Source organism: Hemiscyllium ocellatum, chromosome 13, assembly GCF_020745735.1.
Source record: "Hemiscyllium ocellatum isolate sHemOce1 chromosome 13, sHemOce1.pat.X.cur, whole genome shotgun sequence".
NCBI lineage: Eukaryota > Metazoa > Chordata > Chondrichthyes > Orectolobiformes > Hemiscylliidae > Hemiscyllium > Hemiscyllium ocellatum.
In genome coordinates this window covers 48,472,109-48,490,424 of record NC_083413.1, presented here as the reverse complement: position 1 = coordinate 48,490,424, position 18,316 = coordinate 48,472,109, and the positions used below count along the sequence as shown (strand labels likewise).

Below are 18,316 nucleotides of genomic sequence, written 5' to 3'. Positions count from 1 at the left end.
CCAACTGTGTAGGATACAAATCTTGGTCAGAGGTAATCTTAGCCATGTCTTTGGTCATTACAAATTGATCATTGTCATCATAAGTAGAAGTAATCACAGGTGATTAACTTAAAAGTGAAACATGCAGGCCCTATTCACAAAGACAATCTACGATCTCAAAGGCTGCACAAAGGCACGGAGCTGATTTCCTCCTACCTTGAACTGTAAGTCAATTCCAATATATTCTTATATGCAATGTTGCCTTTTTGGGTGATATGGAGTGTGAGGGTGGGGAAACAAAAATCTCAATAATCATGTAGCTCTACAATTTCCTACTGTATTTGCATAACATGTCATGCACTGCATTCATCAGAACGAGATCCTTATGCCCAAGATCCATGTGAAGGCATTCCGTTGCCTCCTTTTCAGAGTTCTTCATATTCCAATGGAGGAGTGTGCTAAATCATTATTTGTGATGCCAACGCTGACTGCTCGCAATATTAAGGACCAAATTGGTTTTTGATATTCACTATACAGGGTCATTGGAACCATGACCAATGGATACAGACGGGTCTTTGTCACTGTGGCTGAGGTGCTATGAAAGTGCAGAGAAACAAATGCACCAGCAAACCCATGACCAGCAGCAATCCAAAAAGCCTACAAAATAAATAAATCACAGCTGAAGATCCCCTCAAGATGGACAGGTAGTACATTTTCCAAAGTCTATCAATTTTGATGCTATTTTTCTAGATAACTAAGGTGCAGTCTCACCACTAATTGTGGATATCCTAGAACAAATGTAACTAGATTATTTTAGGCTATCTGGTCGATACAGACGAGATGGACCGAAGAGTCTGTTTCCATGCAGTAAATCTCTATGACTCTATAACTGCTGGAGCAAGACCTGTAACTATTCTATCCAGTTGGCTGTCAAGGTGATTGCTAGACTAAATATTTTTGCAGCTGGCTGCTTTCATGGATCCCTTGGGGACCCATATAGGATCTCACAAGTCTCAACCCAGAAGTGCATCAAGGCTGTTAGCATTTGAGACATATCAATGCCTTCATCTCATTTTCTTGTGATGACATCAGTGCGGTAGCTTTAACTGTAGGCATTGCCAACATAGCTTGTTCCCCCAAATACATAAGTTAATTTACATGTCACATTGAGATGCCATGCCATAATATGGCCAACTTCATCAACAGTAAAGGGGATTACTCCATCTATGTACAAGTCATCTAGAATCATTAGTACCATATACTAGGAGTAAGTGCCAAGTATCCTGGGAGTTGCCACGAGGCTCATATCCTTGAGAATTCCGATGTTCCTGCCCCATTTCAAGACTGGATGTTTTACAAAGAGGATTCCTGGGAGACAAGGAGCCTAACCTCTGCAACCATGGGTGATGACTCCATTGCAGGTCATTCTTCAACCAGGGCCATAAGGAGAAGGCAATAGCCCTGCTGAAGATGACGTTTTGATGCTTGGATCGCAGAAGGCAGGACTGGGGGGTGGAGTGGCCTTGCAGTACAGTCCAGATAAAGCGTCCTGCATAAACCTAGCATGTCGTAGTCTGCATAACAAGAGCAGGCAATTGAAGAATATGATGGACACTGAAGAGATGGGAGAGTAGAAACAATCGTCTGAGGAGGAAGATGAGTTCATTGAGAAGGAGAAACATTACTTTCAACATTATACAGTGCTGCAGCTTCAAGCGCAACAAGCGCTAGATATGTATTGGAAGCTGAGTTGTTGATTGAATGAGAGGACCACATGTAATTTATTGTTTTCACATTGTTAATGTTAACTCCTTTCAGTAAACATGAACCATTCTTTAAATTATAATTATCTTAGGGACACTAACTAGTTCTTGAAGTGCACGATTTTCTATTTGATTTAATATTTAAAAATTAAATTCCCCAAACTAGTTACACTCATAAAACATATGAATCATAAAAACAGCTATTCATAGCAACATAATTTATTGACAGATGATCTCATCAAAGAGTTTAAAATGATAAAGTAATGCAATAGTACAGATAAACAATTTCCTTTGGAGTGGAAACAAAACAATTGCTCATTGGCTGTAATCACATTAATCATGAAAATGTTTACCTTGCATACATCTCAGTTACAAACCATCTTAAAACATAAATATTTTATTATTAAAAACTTTTTTGTCAAGTTTAAGCTTGTTACTTTATGTTGTTTTTGTTCCGGGTTAAAAAATACCTTAAAATTAAAACTTACTTCAAACCTTTACTCCAATAGATTCACTGTTTCACATTTGTGGAAGTTCCCCTACCTTGCAGCTTCAGTATATCGTTCCAAACAACGGAAGACTGTGGCTTGACGAAGATGATTACGGAAGTTAATTGGATTCAATAGTATGCTCCTTAGGAATTATAAAACAAATGATGAATCAGACAGTTACAAAACTGACTATTGACCTATGTATGGTTTTTACTGTGTGTGTTTTGGCAAGATGATTGATCAAATATTTAAATTGTAAGTGTATTGAAAAATTCCAAATACAGATACACCCAGGTTTGTTCCTGTCAGTTTTCCGACACACCAAAGAAGGGTTCACACAATCAACTCACGGAGATGCAGTGATTTCATTCATTAAGTTTGATGTAGAAAACCTTAGTAGTAGTGTTTTCAATGCATTTGTTTTTTTCTGAGAGAATTACTTGCTACTTAAAGAGCTTAAATATAGTGGTGAAGAACATGTTGAAAGAGCTGCATGCATTCCTGTTTGCTTCACCAGAGTTTCTGTATCACATTACTATTGGTTATTTGTTTGTTTGGAGGGATATGGGTAGATGGGGCTAGTTTAATTTGGGATTATGATCAGCATGGACTTGTTGGACTGAAGGTTCTGTTGCTTAGCTGTGTGATTCTATGACTCAGCAGCATTCAGCATGACGTTATGGAATTATATGTATTATATTAATTTTATAGAGTTGGTAGAACCAAACACAGCTCCAGCTAGGAAGACACCTTTAAGTTTAGTTAGGTGTCTGACTCCAACAATACAAGGCAATTCTATTTCCTCAAAGGAATGAGTTAAAGAATTTTATCAAGAACAAAACTAATCCAAAGTAAATAAAGTTTGCCCAAGGCATTTTGTGGCATTAATATCAGGTCAACCAGACCAATGAAAATCTACATTATGCAGTATGCACTCAAAACATATTTGGCAATCTGAGTAAGTCAAATAATAGAGTCACAGGATGTACAGCACAGAAGCAGACCCTTCAGTCCAACTTGTCCATACCGACCAGATATCCCAACCCAATCTAGTCCCACCTGCCAGCACCTGGCCCTCACTGTTATTCATACATCAATTATGCTAATACTGAAAAGGTTGGAGTTTTAAAACATAAAACTTAGGGAGAGTGCTCACATAGGCAAATTGCATAAGGAACAATTAGGCAGAGAAAATCATAAGGATCTTTTTAAATTTATTAATTTAAATTGACATAAAACTATTAATGCTCACAATCTGCATCATTCAATTTTCCTCATAGTCTACTCCACTGATGTTTTAAATCCAAATGGTCTGATACCTTAGTATCCATTCTGTATTGGAAACAATCACCATAAACAGGAGTCAACAACACTGTAAAATTGGGAGTGCATTCTGTCCCATTGCTTTATTTTTAAAAGCACCAAAGTATCTTTTATTGTTGATTTGGCTTGTAATGACTTGATTATTAAATTCAGTATTGGTTATTTATTCATTTAGTTACTTAGAATAATACAAAAATGGAAATACAAATATTTTGAGTATTGCTGAAAAAAGACATCTTCTCTTGCCCTCATTAGGATAATTTGCAAGAATCATCAAGTGGAAAATAACTCCATTGGTATGTTAGAGGAGAGTGATAATAATTGCAAGTAGACTGTGATTGGCGGAGGCATTGCCAGGGAAAATTAAACAGTTAATAATAACTGAAAGTTACGACTGATTTGTTTACATTTTATAACAGGAAGGTTGACAGTGATTGGTCAAAGCATTGTTCTGGAAAATGAACCATAAAATGGCTTTCACCTTTTTTGTTAATGTTTTGTCCATCATACAAATGATAATGTGATATGTGAATTTCAGTGCTGGAATGATGATTAGTCCATACTAAAGACCGCAGGTCACAATCATCAGCACACCCTATTTGGAAAATGCAAATATTGATCATACCCAATCAGTCAGTACTTGCAAAACTCAGAAAACAGTGTCCAACATTGGGTGTGATTTTGCAACTGGACAATATTTGCTAAACAATCCTGTGAGTACAAAGAATTATGCTGGCAACCAACTTGGGAATGTCAGTCTGGCTCACAGTATACTTCCATTAAATGGAAGGCCCTGTTCTTTGCAGGAAAAAGAAAACGTAAAACACAAAATAGTAGACAGTCACTCTCAAAGTCAACTAGGCTGGTTCAAAATATAAACAAAATTTGACAGTTAACTGTCAGTTATCATTAATTTGTACATTCTCCATCACAAATCCTCTATCAAAACAATGTTCACTTGTTAATCAATCAGCAATCTCCTCTCATATACTATAAATGTTGTTTTCCTTTCGCTTTGCTATTTCTTGCGAATTGCCCTGACAAGCACAAGTCTAAAAGCTTTGACTCAATGTATCGTTTTTCTCAATACTCAGTTTTTGGATGACCGAACAACAATAAATACTATTAATATAAATACCACAACTGAAAAAGCAATTTTGGTGATGACCTCCAACCATAAATAAGGATCTTTTTTAAACAGAAAGATTACCAGTGACTTAATACCTTGATTTTTTCAGAACTAATGAAATAAAAATAGAAAACATTACAAATACACAAGAGCTGGTTCCCAACCTCCGTAAAAAGGGATAATCACAAGACCATGCTGTTGGTGGGAGAACCTCTTCACCAACAGTCAAATCAAATTCATCAATAGTTTCTGACCATGAATTTTGAACCATTCACTTTTATGATCAGGAGTTTATGGCATTACATTTCAAATTGTGATTCACTACCACTGAACAAAGTTCTCTACTGGAAGCATGGATTCATAAAAATACTATAGGTGGCTCTACATACAAAATATCACCTGCTGTACATTTCCAGAATTCAGATTTCTACTTACAATTCTTTATTTGCCTTTTATCATTGCTGGATTAAATATTAAGTTCATAAGAAATAGGAACAGCAGTAGGCTATTCAGCCCTTTGAGCCTGCTCCACCAAAAGGATCATGGCTGATGTGACATTCTTCATGTCCACTTTCCTGCATTTCCTCACTAATTCTCCAAATCAAAAATCCATCTATCTCAGCCTTAAGTATCCACAAAGTTCCAAAGATGCACAAATCTCTGAAAGAACAAATTCCTCCGCATTTCAGTCTTTAGTTGGTGTCTCTTTTTTCCATGACCATGCCCTCTGATCCTAGACTCTCCCATGACAGGAAACATCTCCTTGGCATTTACCCTGTCAAGAACCTTCAGAATTTTATATGCATCAATGAGATCACTTCTCATTCTTCTAAACTCCAATGAACAGAGTCCCAACCAGTTTAGCCTTTGCTCATTTCATAGTGGGGATCATTCTAGTTATCATTCTCTGAACATCCAATGAAATAACATCTTTTCTCAAATAAAGGGTACCAACACTGCTCAAAGTATTTGAGATATTCTGGAGCAGGACTCACACATTTTGGTTATTATGACAAATGGTCGATTTCGATAGAAAACTACATTAATTTAAAGGTGCTCAGGGTAAATGGTCCAGTAATTCTTTCAGGGATGTAATTATATCATTCAATAACAGTCAATAGGCTTTACCTGTGAGCATGATTAAGAGCTAGGTCTGGTCTTCTCATGCGCAGATAGCAGGTTACAAGTTTAGTTTCGATAAAACTGGCAATACTTGAAATCTTTTCATAAGATGCATAAAATGGGTTTCCTAGAACTGCTCCTTTACTACAAAGCTATGCAAAGCAAAATAACATAGAGTTTATATTAGCAACTGTAATATAGAACTATAATTATTAATAATTACTCTAACTCTATAAGACAATTTAATCTTTTCCATTCAAATTCACAGACTGTACAATATGAATCAAAACAAATTACTAAGCCATACTTAGATGGCTCATTGCACTAGTCTAATGTTGGTATTATGCCCTGTTCTGGTGAAAGAGACTGAACAACAAGATGAGCTCGTTTGTGAACAAATGAATAGGAGCATAATTAGGCCATGGCCCCCTGAGTTTTCTCTGCTTGTCAATAAGACCACGGTTGATCTGATTACATGATGTTCTTACTTAAAATTGAGGTTGTGTGCTTGAAAATCATGATATTAAATGAAAAGACTGTAAGTGAAATGTCAGTTTCCCATGGAATCAGTGCCAAAGCCAGAGATTGATTCCTTAGTGCAACTTTTGTCTGTTAAAAACAATGTAAAAACGAAATGTGATACCATAGTACATGGGCAACATTGTGCATTCTTAGCTAAAGTAACTTACAACACAAAATAAATCATTAAATATAACAGATATACCATGTGAACTCAAATTAACTAATACTCACCAGTCTTTCTCAAGCAAATCCTCTGTCTTGAAGATGATTTGCTCCCACTCTGGCTGATGGCTTCTGAGTTGGCTGAAAAGTTCAACGTACAAACTGCAGACTCTGACATGTGTGAGCAGATGTTACTTGGAAGATTAATGGCTGCCTGTGTTTGTGTCATCCCAATGAACCTTCGCTCATTTTAGTTGGTCATCATGAGTTGCTGGAGATGTTTAGCGTATTCAGAAATGCTTCAGGGCATCCCAAAGTTAATTCAGTGGAGGTGGCTTTGAGTAATTTAGAGCCTTGTTGCAATATATATTGGGCAGGAGGAACACCTTTCTTCTTACTGGATTTTAAGGATCTTTTGAGGACACTGCTTGTTTTGAGTTGAAGACAGCATGTAACAGCAAAGTCTTAGTAGATTTAATGGAATGTAAAATCAAGATCACAAAGAGCCTTGAAAGATGTATTCAAGGGCTGTAGGACAGTTCTGTTTTCCTATTCCTGATAGATCTCCTTCTAAGAGTTAAACATCTTAACTGGTTCTTCTGTTCAATCCGGCACACAGCACTATATTCAGACCATTTTCTGTCTCAAGTACCTCATCCATGAATTGAAAAATTCTTGCTTGTTGTCTTTGTCAAACTTTGAATGTGCGCAATTTCAGCATATACCACCTCTTCAGCTTGTTAATTCTTGATGCATTAAATCCTTATTAGGCAATTACTCTTCGTGGGATGCAGGTAATTTCATCATGTCAGCCTTATTAAATTGGCAACCACTTATCTTGAAACAGTAGCCACTACTATTAGATTCACCCATAAGAGGAATTGTTCCTTCCATGTGCAACTTGTCAAGATCCCTCAGGATCTATCATAATCAAGTCAACTTTTACTTTCCTAAACCCCAATGGATAAAAGCCTAACAGGTAAAACCTTCCCTCAAAAGACAGCCTGCTATTTCCACAAATTAGTCTAATAAATCTTCTCCCAACCATTTCAAATATGTTTACATTCTTTCTTAAAAATTAAACCAATAATGTAGCTCAAACGTGGCTTCACCAATATCATGTATAACTGAAGTATAACCTCCCTACTTTTGTATTCATTTCCCCTCACCATTAATGCTAATATTCCATTGGCTTATGTAACTTCTTGCTGTACCTGCATACTCACCTTCATGCACTAATACATTCAAACCCATCCCGATCTCCATTTAGACAGCACCTTTAGCATTTAGGTAGCATCTTTAATGTGTTAAAATCTCCAAAAGGTGCTTCACTGTGTAAAATTATCAATCAAAATTTGACACCAAGCCACATGAAGAGATGTTTGCATCGATGAGCAAAAAGCTTCGTGAAAAGGTTAAGTATGAAGGAAAGGGGGATATAATGCAAATGCAACGGTTTGGTGGGAGGGCATTCTGGAGTTTAGGGCTAAGGCACCTGAATCTAAAATAGTGAAGAAAATTGGGGACATGTAAGGTCCGGAATTAAAAGAGTGCAGCCATCTTATTAGACTCTAGAGCTTTAGGAGGTAACAGAGAGACTTGGTGTGCTAAGGCTACTGTGAGGTTTAAAGTATGAGAATGTTAAAATCAAACTGTTACTAGACTGTGAAGAGGATAGGTGAACAGAACATGGTGAGAGTTAGGCCATGGGCATTAGAGTTTTCGATAAGATCAAGATTTTGGGCAAGCTCAAGCATGATGGGTTGCTGGTTTGCAGCACTGCAATAAATATATCTCAAGTAAAGATTATAAAGGATTCAGCAGCAGATTAACTGAGGTGGGAGTGTAAATGTGTGATTATGGAAATTGAAGCAAGCAACCTTGACAATTTAGAGGATAGGTAAAAACAATGGCTGCAGATGCTGGAAACCAGATTCCGGATTAGTGGTGTTGGAAGAGCACAGCAGTTCAGGCAGCATCCGAGGAGCAGTAAAATCGACGTTTCGGGCAAAAGCCCTTCATGAGGAATAAAGGCAGAGAGCCTGAAGTGTGGAGAGATAAACTAGAGGAGGGTGGGGGTGGGGAGAAAGTAGCATAGAGTACAATAAGTGAGTGGGGGAGGGGATGAAGGTGATATGTCGGCGGCGGGTGGAGTGGATAGGTGGAAAAGAAGATAGGCAGGTAGGACAAGTCATGGGGACAGTGCTGAGCTGAAAGTTTGGAACTAGGGTGAGGTAGGGGAAATGAGGAAACTGTTGAAGTCCACATTGATGCCCTGGGGTTGAAGTGTTCTGAGTTGGAAGATGAGGCGCTCTTCCTCCAGGCGTCTGGTGGTGAGGGAGCAGCAGTGAAGGAGGCCCAGGACCTCCATGTCATCAGCAGACTGGGAGGGGGAGTTGAAATGTTGGGCCAAAGGGCGGTGTGGTTGATTGGTGCGGGTGTCCTGGAGATGTTCCCTAAAGCGCTCTGCTAGGAGGTGTCCAGTCTCCCCAATGTAGAGGAGACCACATCAGGAGCAACGGATACAATAAATGATATTAGTGGATGTGCAGGTAAAACTTTGATGGATGTGGAAGGCTCCTTTAGGGCCTTGGATGGAGGTGAGGGAGGAGGTGTGTGTGCAGGTTTTGCAGTTCCTGCGGTGGCAGGGGCAAGTGCCAGGATGGGAGGGTGGGTTGTAGGGGGGCATGGACCTAACCAGGTAGTCACGGAGGGAACGGTCTTTGCTGAAGGCGGGAAGGTGTGGGGAGAAAAATATATCCCTGGTGGTGGGATCTTCTTGGAGGTGGCAGAAATGTCGGTGGATGATTTCATTTATGCGAAGGTTGGTAGGGTGGAAGGTGAGCACCAGGGGCATTCAGTCTTTGTTACGGTTGGAGGGGTAGGGTCTGAGGGCGGAGGTGCAGGATGGGAACGAGATGCGTTGGAGGGCATCTTTAACCATGTGGGAAGGGAAATTGCGGTCTCTAAAGAAGGAGGCCACCTGGTGTGTTCTGTGGTGGAACTGATCCTCCTGGGAGCAGGTATGGCAGAGGCGGAGGAATTGAGAATATGGGATGGCATTTTTGCAAGAGGTAGGGTGGGGAGAGGTGTAATCCAGGTAGCTGTGGGATTTGTAAAAAATGTCAGTATCAAGTCGGTCGTCATTAATAGAGATGGAGAGGTACAGGAAGGGGAGGGAGGTGTCAGAGATAGTCCAGGTAAATTTAAGGTCAGAGTGGAATGTGTTGGTGAAGTTGATGAATTGCTCAACCTCCTCGCGGGAGCACGAGGAGGCGCCAGTGTAGCGGAGGAAGAGGTGGGGAGTGGTGTCGGTGTAATTACGGAAGATCGACTGTTCTACATAGCCAACAAAGAGACAGGCATGGCTGGGGCCCATATGTGTGCCCATGGCTACCCCTTTGGTCTGGAAGAAGTGAGAGGATTCGAAGGAGAAATTGTTAAGGGTGAGGACCAGTTCGGCCAAACGAATGAGAGTGTCGGTCGAAGGGTACTGTTGGGGACGTCTGGAGAGGAAAAAATGGAGGGCTTGGAGGCTCTAGTCATGGCGGATGGAGGTGTAGAGGGATTGGATATCCATGGTGAAGATGAGGCGTTGGGGGCCGGGGAAACGGAAGTCTTGGAGGAGGTGGAGGGCGTGGGTGGTGTCTCGAACGTTTGTGGGGAGTTCCTGGACTAGGGGGAATAAGACAGTGTCGCGGCAGGTAGAGATGAGTTCAGTGGGACAGGAGCATGCTGAGACAATGGGTCGGCCAGGGTGGTCAGGCTGGTGGCTCTTGGAAAGGATGTAGAACCAGGCAGTGCAGGGTTCCCGGACTATGAGGTTGGAAGCTGTAGGTGGGAGATCACCTGAGGTGATGAGGTTCTGTATGGTCTGGGAGATGATGGTTTGGTGATGGGGCGTGGGGTCATGGTTGAGGGAGCGGTAGGAAGAGGTGTCCTCGAGTTGGCATTTGGCTTCAGTGGTGTAGAGGTCAGTGCGCCAGATTACTGGCCCCCTTTATCTGCTGGCTTGATGGTGAGGTTGGGATTGCAGCAGAGGGATTGGAGGGCTGCGCGTTGTGAGGGTGAGAGGTTGGAGTGGGGGAGGGGGGTAGACAGGTTGAGGTAGTTAAAGTCCCGGCGGCAGTTGGAAATGAAGAGGTCGGGGGCAGGTAAAAGGCCAACGCGGGGTGTCCAGGTGGATGCAGTGTGTTGGAGGTGGGCGGGAGTCATGATTGTGAAAGTAAGCTCGGAGGTGGAGGTGGCGGAAGAAGTGTTCGACGTCACGGCGTGTATTAAATTCATTGATGCGTGGACGGAGGGGGGTGAAGGTGTCTCCTTTGCTGAGGACCGATCGTTCATCCTCAGTGAGGGGAAGGTCTGGAGGGATGGTGAAAACTCGGCAGGGCTGGGATCTGGTGTGGGGATGGAGCTGGAGTGGGGGTGGATCCGGTAACTGGAGTGGGTGTGGTGGTGGGGGGAATGGAGTCAATAACAGGGGTAGTGTTCCCCTCAGAGTTCTGGGGGCTGGGAATGGTGACAGTGGGATCTGTGGTGGGCGTGTCAGCAGAATGCAGGTGAGTGGCGTTGGTGGGGGCAGAAGTGGTGGCAGACACGGCAGTAGGGGTGTGACATCAGCGATGATGTGAGGGGCGGAAGTGATGTCAAGTGTGATGCATGAGGAATTGTGAGGGGTGGAAGTGGTTGTAGGAGTGGCCTACCTCGACACTGTCCTAACCCCTTAGTTCCAGGAACTCTCCACATATGTTCGAAACACCATGCACGCCCTCCACCTCCTCCAAGACTTCCGTTCCCCTGGCCCCCAATGCCTCATCTTCACCATGGATATCCAATCCCTCTCACCTCCATTCACCATGACCAGGGCCTCCAAGCCCTCCTTTTTTCCTCTCCCAACGTCCCCAACAGTACCCTTCCACAGACACTCTCATTCGTTTGGCCGAACAGGTCCTTACCCTTAACAATTTCTCCTTCAAATCCTCCCACTTCCTCCAGACCAACTGGGTAGCCATGGGCACACGTATGGGTCCCAGCTATGCCTATTTCTTTGTTGGCTACAAAGAACAGTCGATCTTCCGTACCACCAGCACCACTCCCCACCTCTTCCTCCGCTACATTGATGACTGCACTGGCGCCACCTCGTGCTTCCCCGAGAGGCTGAGTAATTCATCAACTTCACCAAGAATTCCAACCTGACCTTAAATTTACCTGGACCATCTCTGACACCTCCCTCCCCTTCCTGGACCTCTCCATCTCCATTAATGACGACCGACTTGATACTGACATTTTTTACAAATCCACCGACTCCCACAGCTACCTGGATTACACCTCTTCCCACCCTACCTCTTACAAAAATGCCATCCCCCATTCTCAATTCCTCTGCCTCTGCCATACCTGCTCCCAAGAGGATCAGTTCCACCACAGAACACACCAGGTGGTCTTCTTCTTTAGAGACCGCAATTTCCCTTCCCAAGTGGTTAAAGATGCCCTCCAACGCATCTCGCCCCCATCCTGCACCTCCGCCCTCAGACCCTACCCCTACAACCTTAACAAAGACTGAATACCCCTGGTGTTCACCTTCCACCCTACCAACGTTTGCATAAACAAAATCATCCGCCGACATTACTGCCACTTCCAAAAAGGCCCCACCACCAGGGATATATTTCCCTCCCCACCCCTTTTCGCCTTCCGCAAAGACCGTTCCCTCTGTGACTACCTGGTCAGGTCCATGCCCCCTTACAACCCACCCTCCCATCCTGGCACCTTCCCCTGCCACCGCAGAAACTGCAAATCCTGCACCCACACCTCCTCCCTCACCTCCATCCAAGGCTCTAAAGGAGCCTTCCACATCCATCAAAGTTTTACCTGCACATCCACTAATATCATTTATTGTATTTGTTGCTCCCGATGCGGTCTCCTCTACATTGGGGAGACTGGACGCCTCTTAGCAGAGCACTTTAGGGAACATCTCCAGGACACCCGCACCAATCAACCACACTGCCCTGTGGCCCAACATTTCAACTCCCCCTCCCACTCTGCCGAGGACATGGAGGTCCTGGGCCTCCTTCACCGCCGCTCCCTCACCACCAGACGCCTGGAGGAAGAGCGCCTCATCTTCCAATTCGGAACACTTCAACCCCAGGGCATCAATGTGGACTTCAATAGTTTCCTCATTTCTCCTACCTCACCCTAGTTCCAAACTTCCAGCTCAGCACTGTCCCCATGACTTGTCCTACCTGCCTATCTTCTTTTCCACCTATCCATTCCACCCTCCTCCCGCCGCCGACATATCACCTTCATTCCCTTCCCCACTCACTTATTGTACTCTATGCTTCTTTCTCCCCACCCCCACCCTCCTCTAGCTTATCTCTCCATGCTTCAGGCTCTCTGCCTTTATTCCTGATGAAGAGCTTTTGTCGATTTTACTGCTCCTCGGATGCTGCCTGAACTGCTGTGCTCTTCCAGCACCACTAATCCAGAATTTAGAGGATATGCAGCTGGAAGCTCAAACTGAATGTCAAAATTGTAAACAATGTGATTGTTGGAACAGACAATATTGGCTAAAGAATGGATTTTATGCCAGGAACTGAAGACAATGAAGTCATAGAGTCATGGAGATATACAGCATGGAAACAGACCCTTCGGTCCAACCTGTCCATGCCGACCAGATATCCCAACCCAATCTAGTCCCACTGCCAGCACTCGGCCCATATCCCTCCAAACCCTTCCTATTCATATACCCATCCAAATGCCTCTTAAATGTTGCAATTGTACCAGACTCCACCACATCCTCTGGCAGCTCATTTCATACATTTACCACTCTCTGCATGAAAAAGTTGTCCCTTAGGTCTCTTTTATATCTTTCTCCTCTCACACTAAACCTATGCCCTCTAGTTCTGGACTCCTTGATCCCAGAGAAAAGACTTTGTCTATTTATCCTATCCATGCCCCTCATCATTTTGTAAACCTCTATAAGGTCACCCCTCAGCCTCCGACACTCCAGGGAAAACAGCCCCAGCCTATTCAGCCTCTCCCTGTAGCTTAAATCCTCCAACCCTGGCAATATCCTTGTAAATCTTTTTGAACCCTTTCAAGCTTCACAACATCTTTCTGATAGGAAGGAGACCAGAACTGCACGCAATATTCCAACAGTGGCCTAATCAATGTCCTGTACAGCCACAACATGACCTCCCAACTCCTGTACTCAATACTCTGACCAATAAATGAACGCATACCAAACGCCACCTTCACTATCCTATCTACCTGCGACTCCACTTTCAAGGAGCTATGAACCTACACTCCAAGGTCTCTTTGTTCAGCAACACTCCCTAGGACTTTACCATTAGTCCTGCTAAGATTTGCTTTCCCAAAATGCAGCACCTCGCATTTATCTAAATTAAAATCCATCTGTCACTTCGCAGCCCATTGGCCCATCTGGTCCAGAATCTGTTGTATTCTAAGGTAACCATCTTCACTGTCCACTACACCTCCAATTTTGGTGTCATCTGCAAACTTACTAACTGTACCTCTTATGCTCGCATCCAAATCATTTATGTAAATGACAAAAAGTAGAGGACCCAGCACCGATCCTTGTGACACTCCACTGGTCACAGTCCTCCAGTCTGAAAAACAACCTTCTGTCACCACCCTCTGTCTTCTGGAAATTTTAAATGGACTATATTTCTGATCATCCAATACTGGACCCTGTTTTATCCTGCTGCAAACCATTCTTCACTTGTGCCGTGTAAGTGGTAGACTGGCTTTCGGGAGTCAGAAGGTGACTTACTCATTGCAGTACTCTTAGCATCTGACCTGCTCTTATTCCTGCAATTATATAGCAATTTCAGTTCAGTTTCTGGTCAATTGTAATTTCCAGAGTATGGATGCAACAATTACATGAACTGGCTTTAATGTCACAAGTACAGTGAAAAGTTTACAAGTTACCACTTTCAGTGCCATCGGTACACATTTTTAAGTACAAATTCTTAATAAATAAAGAAATTGGAGTTCAGAATAACAGTGCTATGCTTCATCTTGAGGCTGGGGGTTTGCATCTGCATCAAGGTTAGGAATCCACATTGACTTTCACCCCAGACATTGCAGATACCATCCAAGGACAGGAGGAGAAATGAAAAAAAAGAGAGAAAAACTGAAAAGAAATAGATGAGCTCTGGCTCAGGAGTCCTACGCTGCCAACATCTTGGAGACTTATTTTTTTGATAGTGGGGATTCAGTAATGGTAACACCGTTGAATATCATGGGGCAATGGTTAGATTGTCTGTTATTGGTGATGGTCATTGCCTACCATCTGTGTGGTGCAAATATTACTTGCCAACTTTCAGACCAGGCCTGGATATTGTCCAGGTATTATTGCATTTGAACAAGGACTGCTTCAGTATCCAAGCAGTCATAAATGACGCTGATCACTGTGCAATCATTGGCATAAATCCCCATCTTTGACCTTCCAATGGAGGGAAGGTCATTGATGATGCAGCTGATGATGTTGAGGACACTGCCCTAAGGAACTCCTACAGGGATGTCGTGGAGCTGAATGACTGATGTCCAACAACTTTTATGCCAGGTATGTTTCCAACCAGGGAAGAGTTTGCCCCAATTCCCTTGATTTCAGTTTTGCTAGGGCTTCTTGATGCCACACTTGGTCAAATGCGGGCCTTGATGTCAAGGGCTGTCACTCTCACCTCAACTTGGGAATTCAACTCTTGTCCAATTTTCAACCAAGGCTGTAATGAGGCCAGGAGCTGAGTGGTTCTGGCAGAACCCAAACTGGACAACTGTTGCTAAGCAGTGCGGCTTAACAGCACTGTTGATGACACCTTCCATTACTTTACAGATGATCAAATAGACTGATAGGGCAGTAATTGGTTAGACTGGATTTATCCTGCTTTTTGTATACAGGACATACTTAGACAATTTCCCACATTCTTGGATAGATACTAAAGTTGGAGTTGTACTTGAACAACTTGGCTAGGGTTGCGTCAAGTTCAGGAGCACAGATCTTCAATACTATTGTTGCAGAGTCCGGTGCTTACAACCATTTCTTGTTATCATGTGAAGTTATTTGAACTGGCTGAAGACCGGTATCTGTGATGCTGGTGACCAGTGGAGGAGGCTGAGATGGAACGTCCACTGCTGGTTGAAGATTGTTGCGAATGCTTCAGCCTTATCTTTTGCACTGATGTCCTTTCATTATTGTGGATGGGGATATTTGTGGAAACTCCTCCTCCAGCATTTTGTTTAATTGTCATTTTCTCATTCATAACTGTAGAACTTAGGAAGAGCAAATATGCCGAATAATTAAACCGGAGAGAAAAAGAAGTAACATCTGAGGAAAACTTCAGAGCAGATGGACAGATTAAACTATGTAAGTACTATTTATGCAGATATGAGGATTATATGGGAAAAAAAAGAATAAATTAAAGGCACAACATTGGAGGGTACGACAGAGTAGCATGATTGAGGCATGCAATACCGTAAGAACTATATACTCCAGGCAAGACAAGAAAAAGTTGCCGAGGGAGTAGGATGGCTTTTGTGATTAAGGACAAAATCGCTTTAATGATAAATGAACATATTAGAAAAGTTAAGCAGACTGCAAGTTATAGACAAAATGAAGAAATTGAACCTGCCTTTCAACTGCACTAAGAGTTGTGAATAGGCCTTTTGGAGGCAACTGTAAAAAGTGCTATAAATGTAAGAATTTAATATGTATACAGTAAAGGCAGAGTTTGTATTTAAATAGGGGCATTTAATTTTCAAAAAGATGATGGTAAGCAGACTAGAATGATAGTGAATTTCTAACATGCATTCGGGATAGTTGTCTGCAGAAACATGCCCAGGAACCAAAAAGAGGGCATGCTGCATTGGATTTAATGATGTGTAATCAGCCAGATTTAGGTAGCAGCACAACAGCACATGAACATTTAACTAATAATAAATAATCACAGAGTGATTCTGTTCAACATAATGTTCTGAAGGGAAAATGCAAAACAGCTTCTGTGATTCTAAGATTTGGGTAAAGTTGAATTAAGTGGAATGAGACAGAAACTATCCAAAGTCACTTGGGCAAATCAGTTAATGCAGAATGACAGTGTCTGAAAACATTGAAGACTGAATAGAGTAAACACAGGTTCTTCAAAATAATACCAGAATTTATATTGTAAATTATTTGGACAGGTTGCATACAGTTGGCTTAGAATTCCTTGAGTTTGGAAGGTTGAAGTGTCATTAACTTGATGCATTTAAGATAATTAAGATGATAAATAGGTTTTTTTATATTAGATTTAGCTGCAAGGAAATTATTTCCTCTTGTGGAGAACCCAAAGCAAGATAGAACTTGTTGGGACAATTGAAATTTTCAAGATAAAACATACTTATCGAGAAAAGTATGGATTTAGAACAAGGGCAGTTAAGTAAACGGAGCTGAGGGAGACTAAGAATGGCAGCATAAGCATGCATGGATGAATAGTTTACTCCTGCTCCTGTGTTTTCCAAGCAGTTAATCTTTAATTTTGTAAAATATGGTTAGAAACTTGGGTTTTCTTAACATTTAAAGATAAATGTCTAACATTGAAAACTATTGTAAGATTTCAAAAGGAATCGTGACTTTGGTGTGTCACGAGTTGTTCTCAAACTGACATCCAAGATTTGAGTTATACTGACACTTTTGAAGCTGCTTCATACTTATGCAATTGTGGCATTATCAATTCAGCTGGTTTACTCTGTGAATGAGAGTTCTAAGACATTTGTTTGAGCATTCATCAGATGGAATCAAATATTTTTTATCCATGCTGAATGGGCAACTATTTATAAGGAGCCATAATCCCAAAAGGGCCATAGGCATCACTTTCCATTAGAAAGAAACAATTGGTTTTATATAGCTTGAGGATAACTACTCCACAAGCATGGGGTAAGGGGACCAGGTTGGTGTCCAGTTGGTGCAGGGATTTAACCTGTATTGTTGGCTTTTATTCTGAACCATGATCTGGTCATCTAACAACAGAGGCTACTGCATACAAATCAATAAACCATCAGTAAAAACACGTGAATATAATAACGAAGAATGTAAAAGCATACAGACAAATAGCAGAGAATGGAAATAGAGTATATAGGTACAGCCAAAGAGATAATCCACTACAAGTATGCTGGGCTGAATGGTCTTTTTCCTGCTAAGTTTCTACCTATCAATAGATCACATAGCTGCTGCTGTGGTCAGCATATCATCTGTATCTGCTGTATGCCATAATGCTGTATTTTTTGAATACCATATTGTTACACACTTCAAATACTTGGTACTACTTTTAATGAGTAGGTAACATGCAAATGACACAGGGAGTGATTGTATAATCTATCTAATGTCCTCTTCAATTAACCATACGAAATGAATAAGCTCTTCCATATTGCTCATTTTCTTGTGGAAAACTATCATGTAATTATTGGACTTTTTATGATTTGTACTGAATGCAAATGTTTCTTAGTTACTTCAAATGGAGGAATTATGAGACTTCAAATGGGTAGAAATGTTAGTTTCCCTTGAATATTCTAACAGCAAAAGATCACAAAACAATACATTTGTATCAATTCATCAGACTGATTTCAATGTTTCAACATTTCAGCATTTAATTCAGTTGGTACAAGATTTTGATTTTATTGTCACGTCTATCTTACAGTAAGGACAAAATATGAACTATTGCTATAGATTCATTTGTACATTAACAATAGTTTGAAGGAAGTGAAACTTGAATTTTCAAAAGTAAAGAAGCAATATATGTCTGGGTATGCCATTTATCTTGGACTCTAATTGTTAA

At 41.7% G+C, this 18,316-nt stretch overlaps 1 protein-coding gene across 1 annotated transcript in view; it reads right to left on the bottom strand.

Moving 5' to 3' along the window:
• LOC132821329 (spermatogenesis-associated protein 16-like) overlaps positions 1-18,316 on the bottom strand; it is a 126,176-nt gene that overhangs the window by 87,289 nt on the left and 20,571 nt on the right. The window contains exons 2-3 of the mRNA XM_060833913.1: positions 5,814-5,959; positions 2,286-2,375 (exon numbers count right to left, since the gene is read on the bottom strand). Of these exons, the coding sequence (XP_060689896.1) occupies positions 2,286-2,375; positions 5,814-5,959 (236 nt within the window). The remainder of the gene's footprint in view (positions 1-2,285; positions 2,376-5,813; positions 5,960-18,316) is intronic.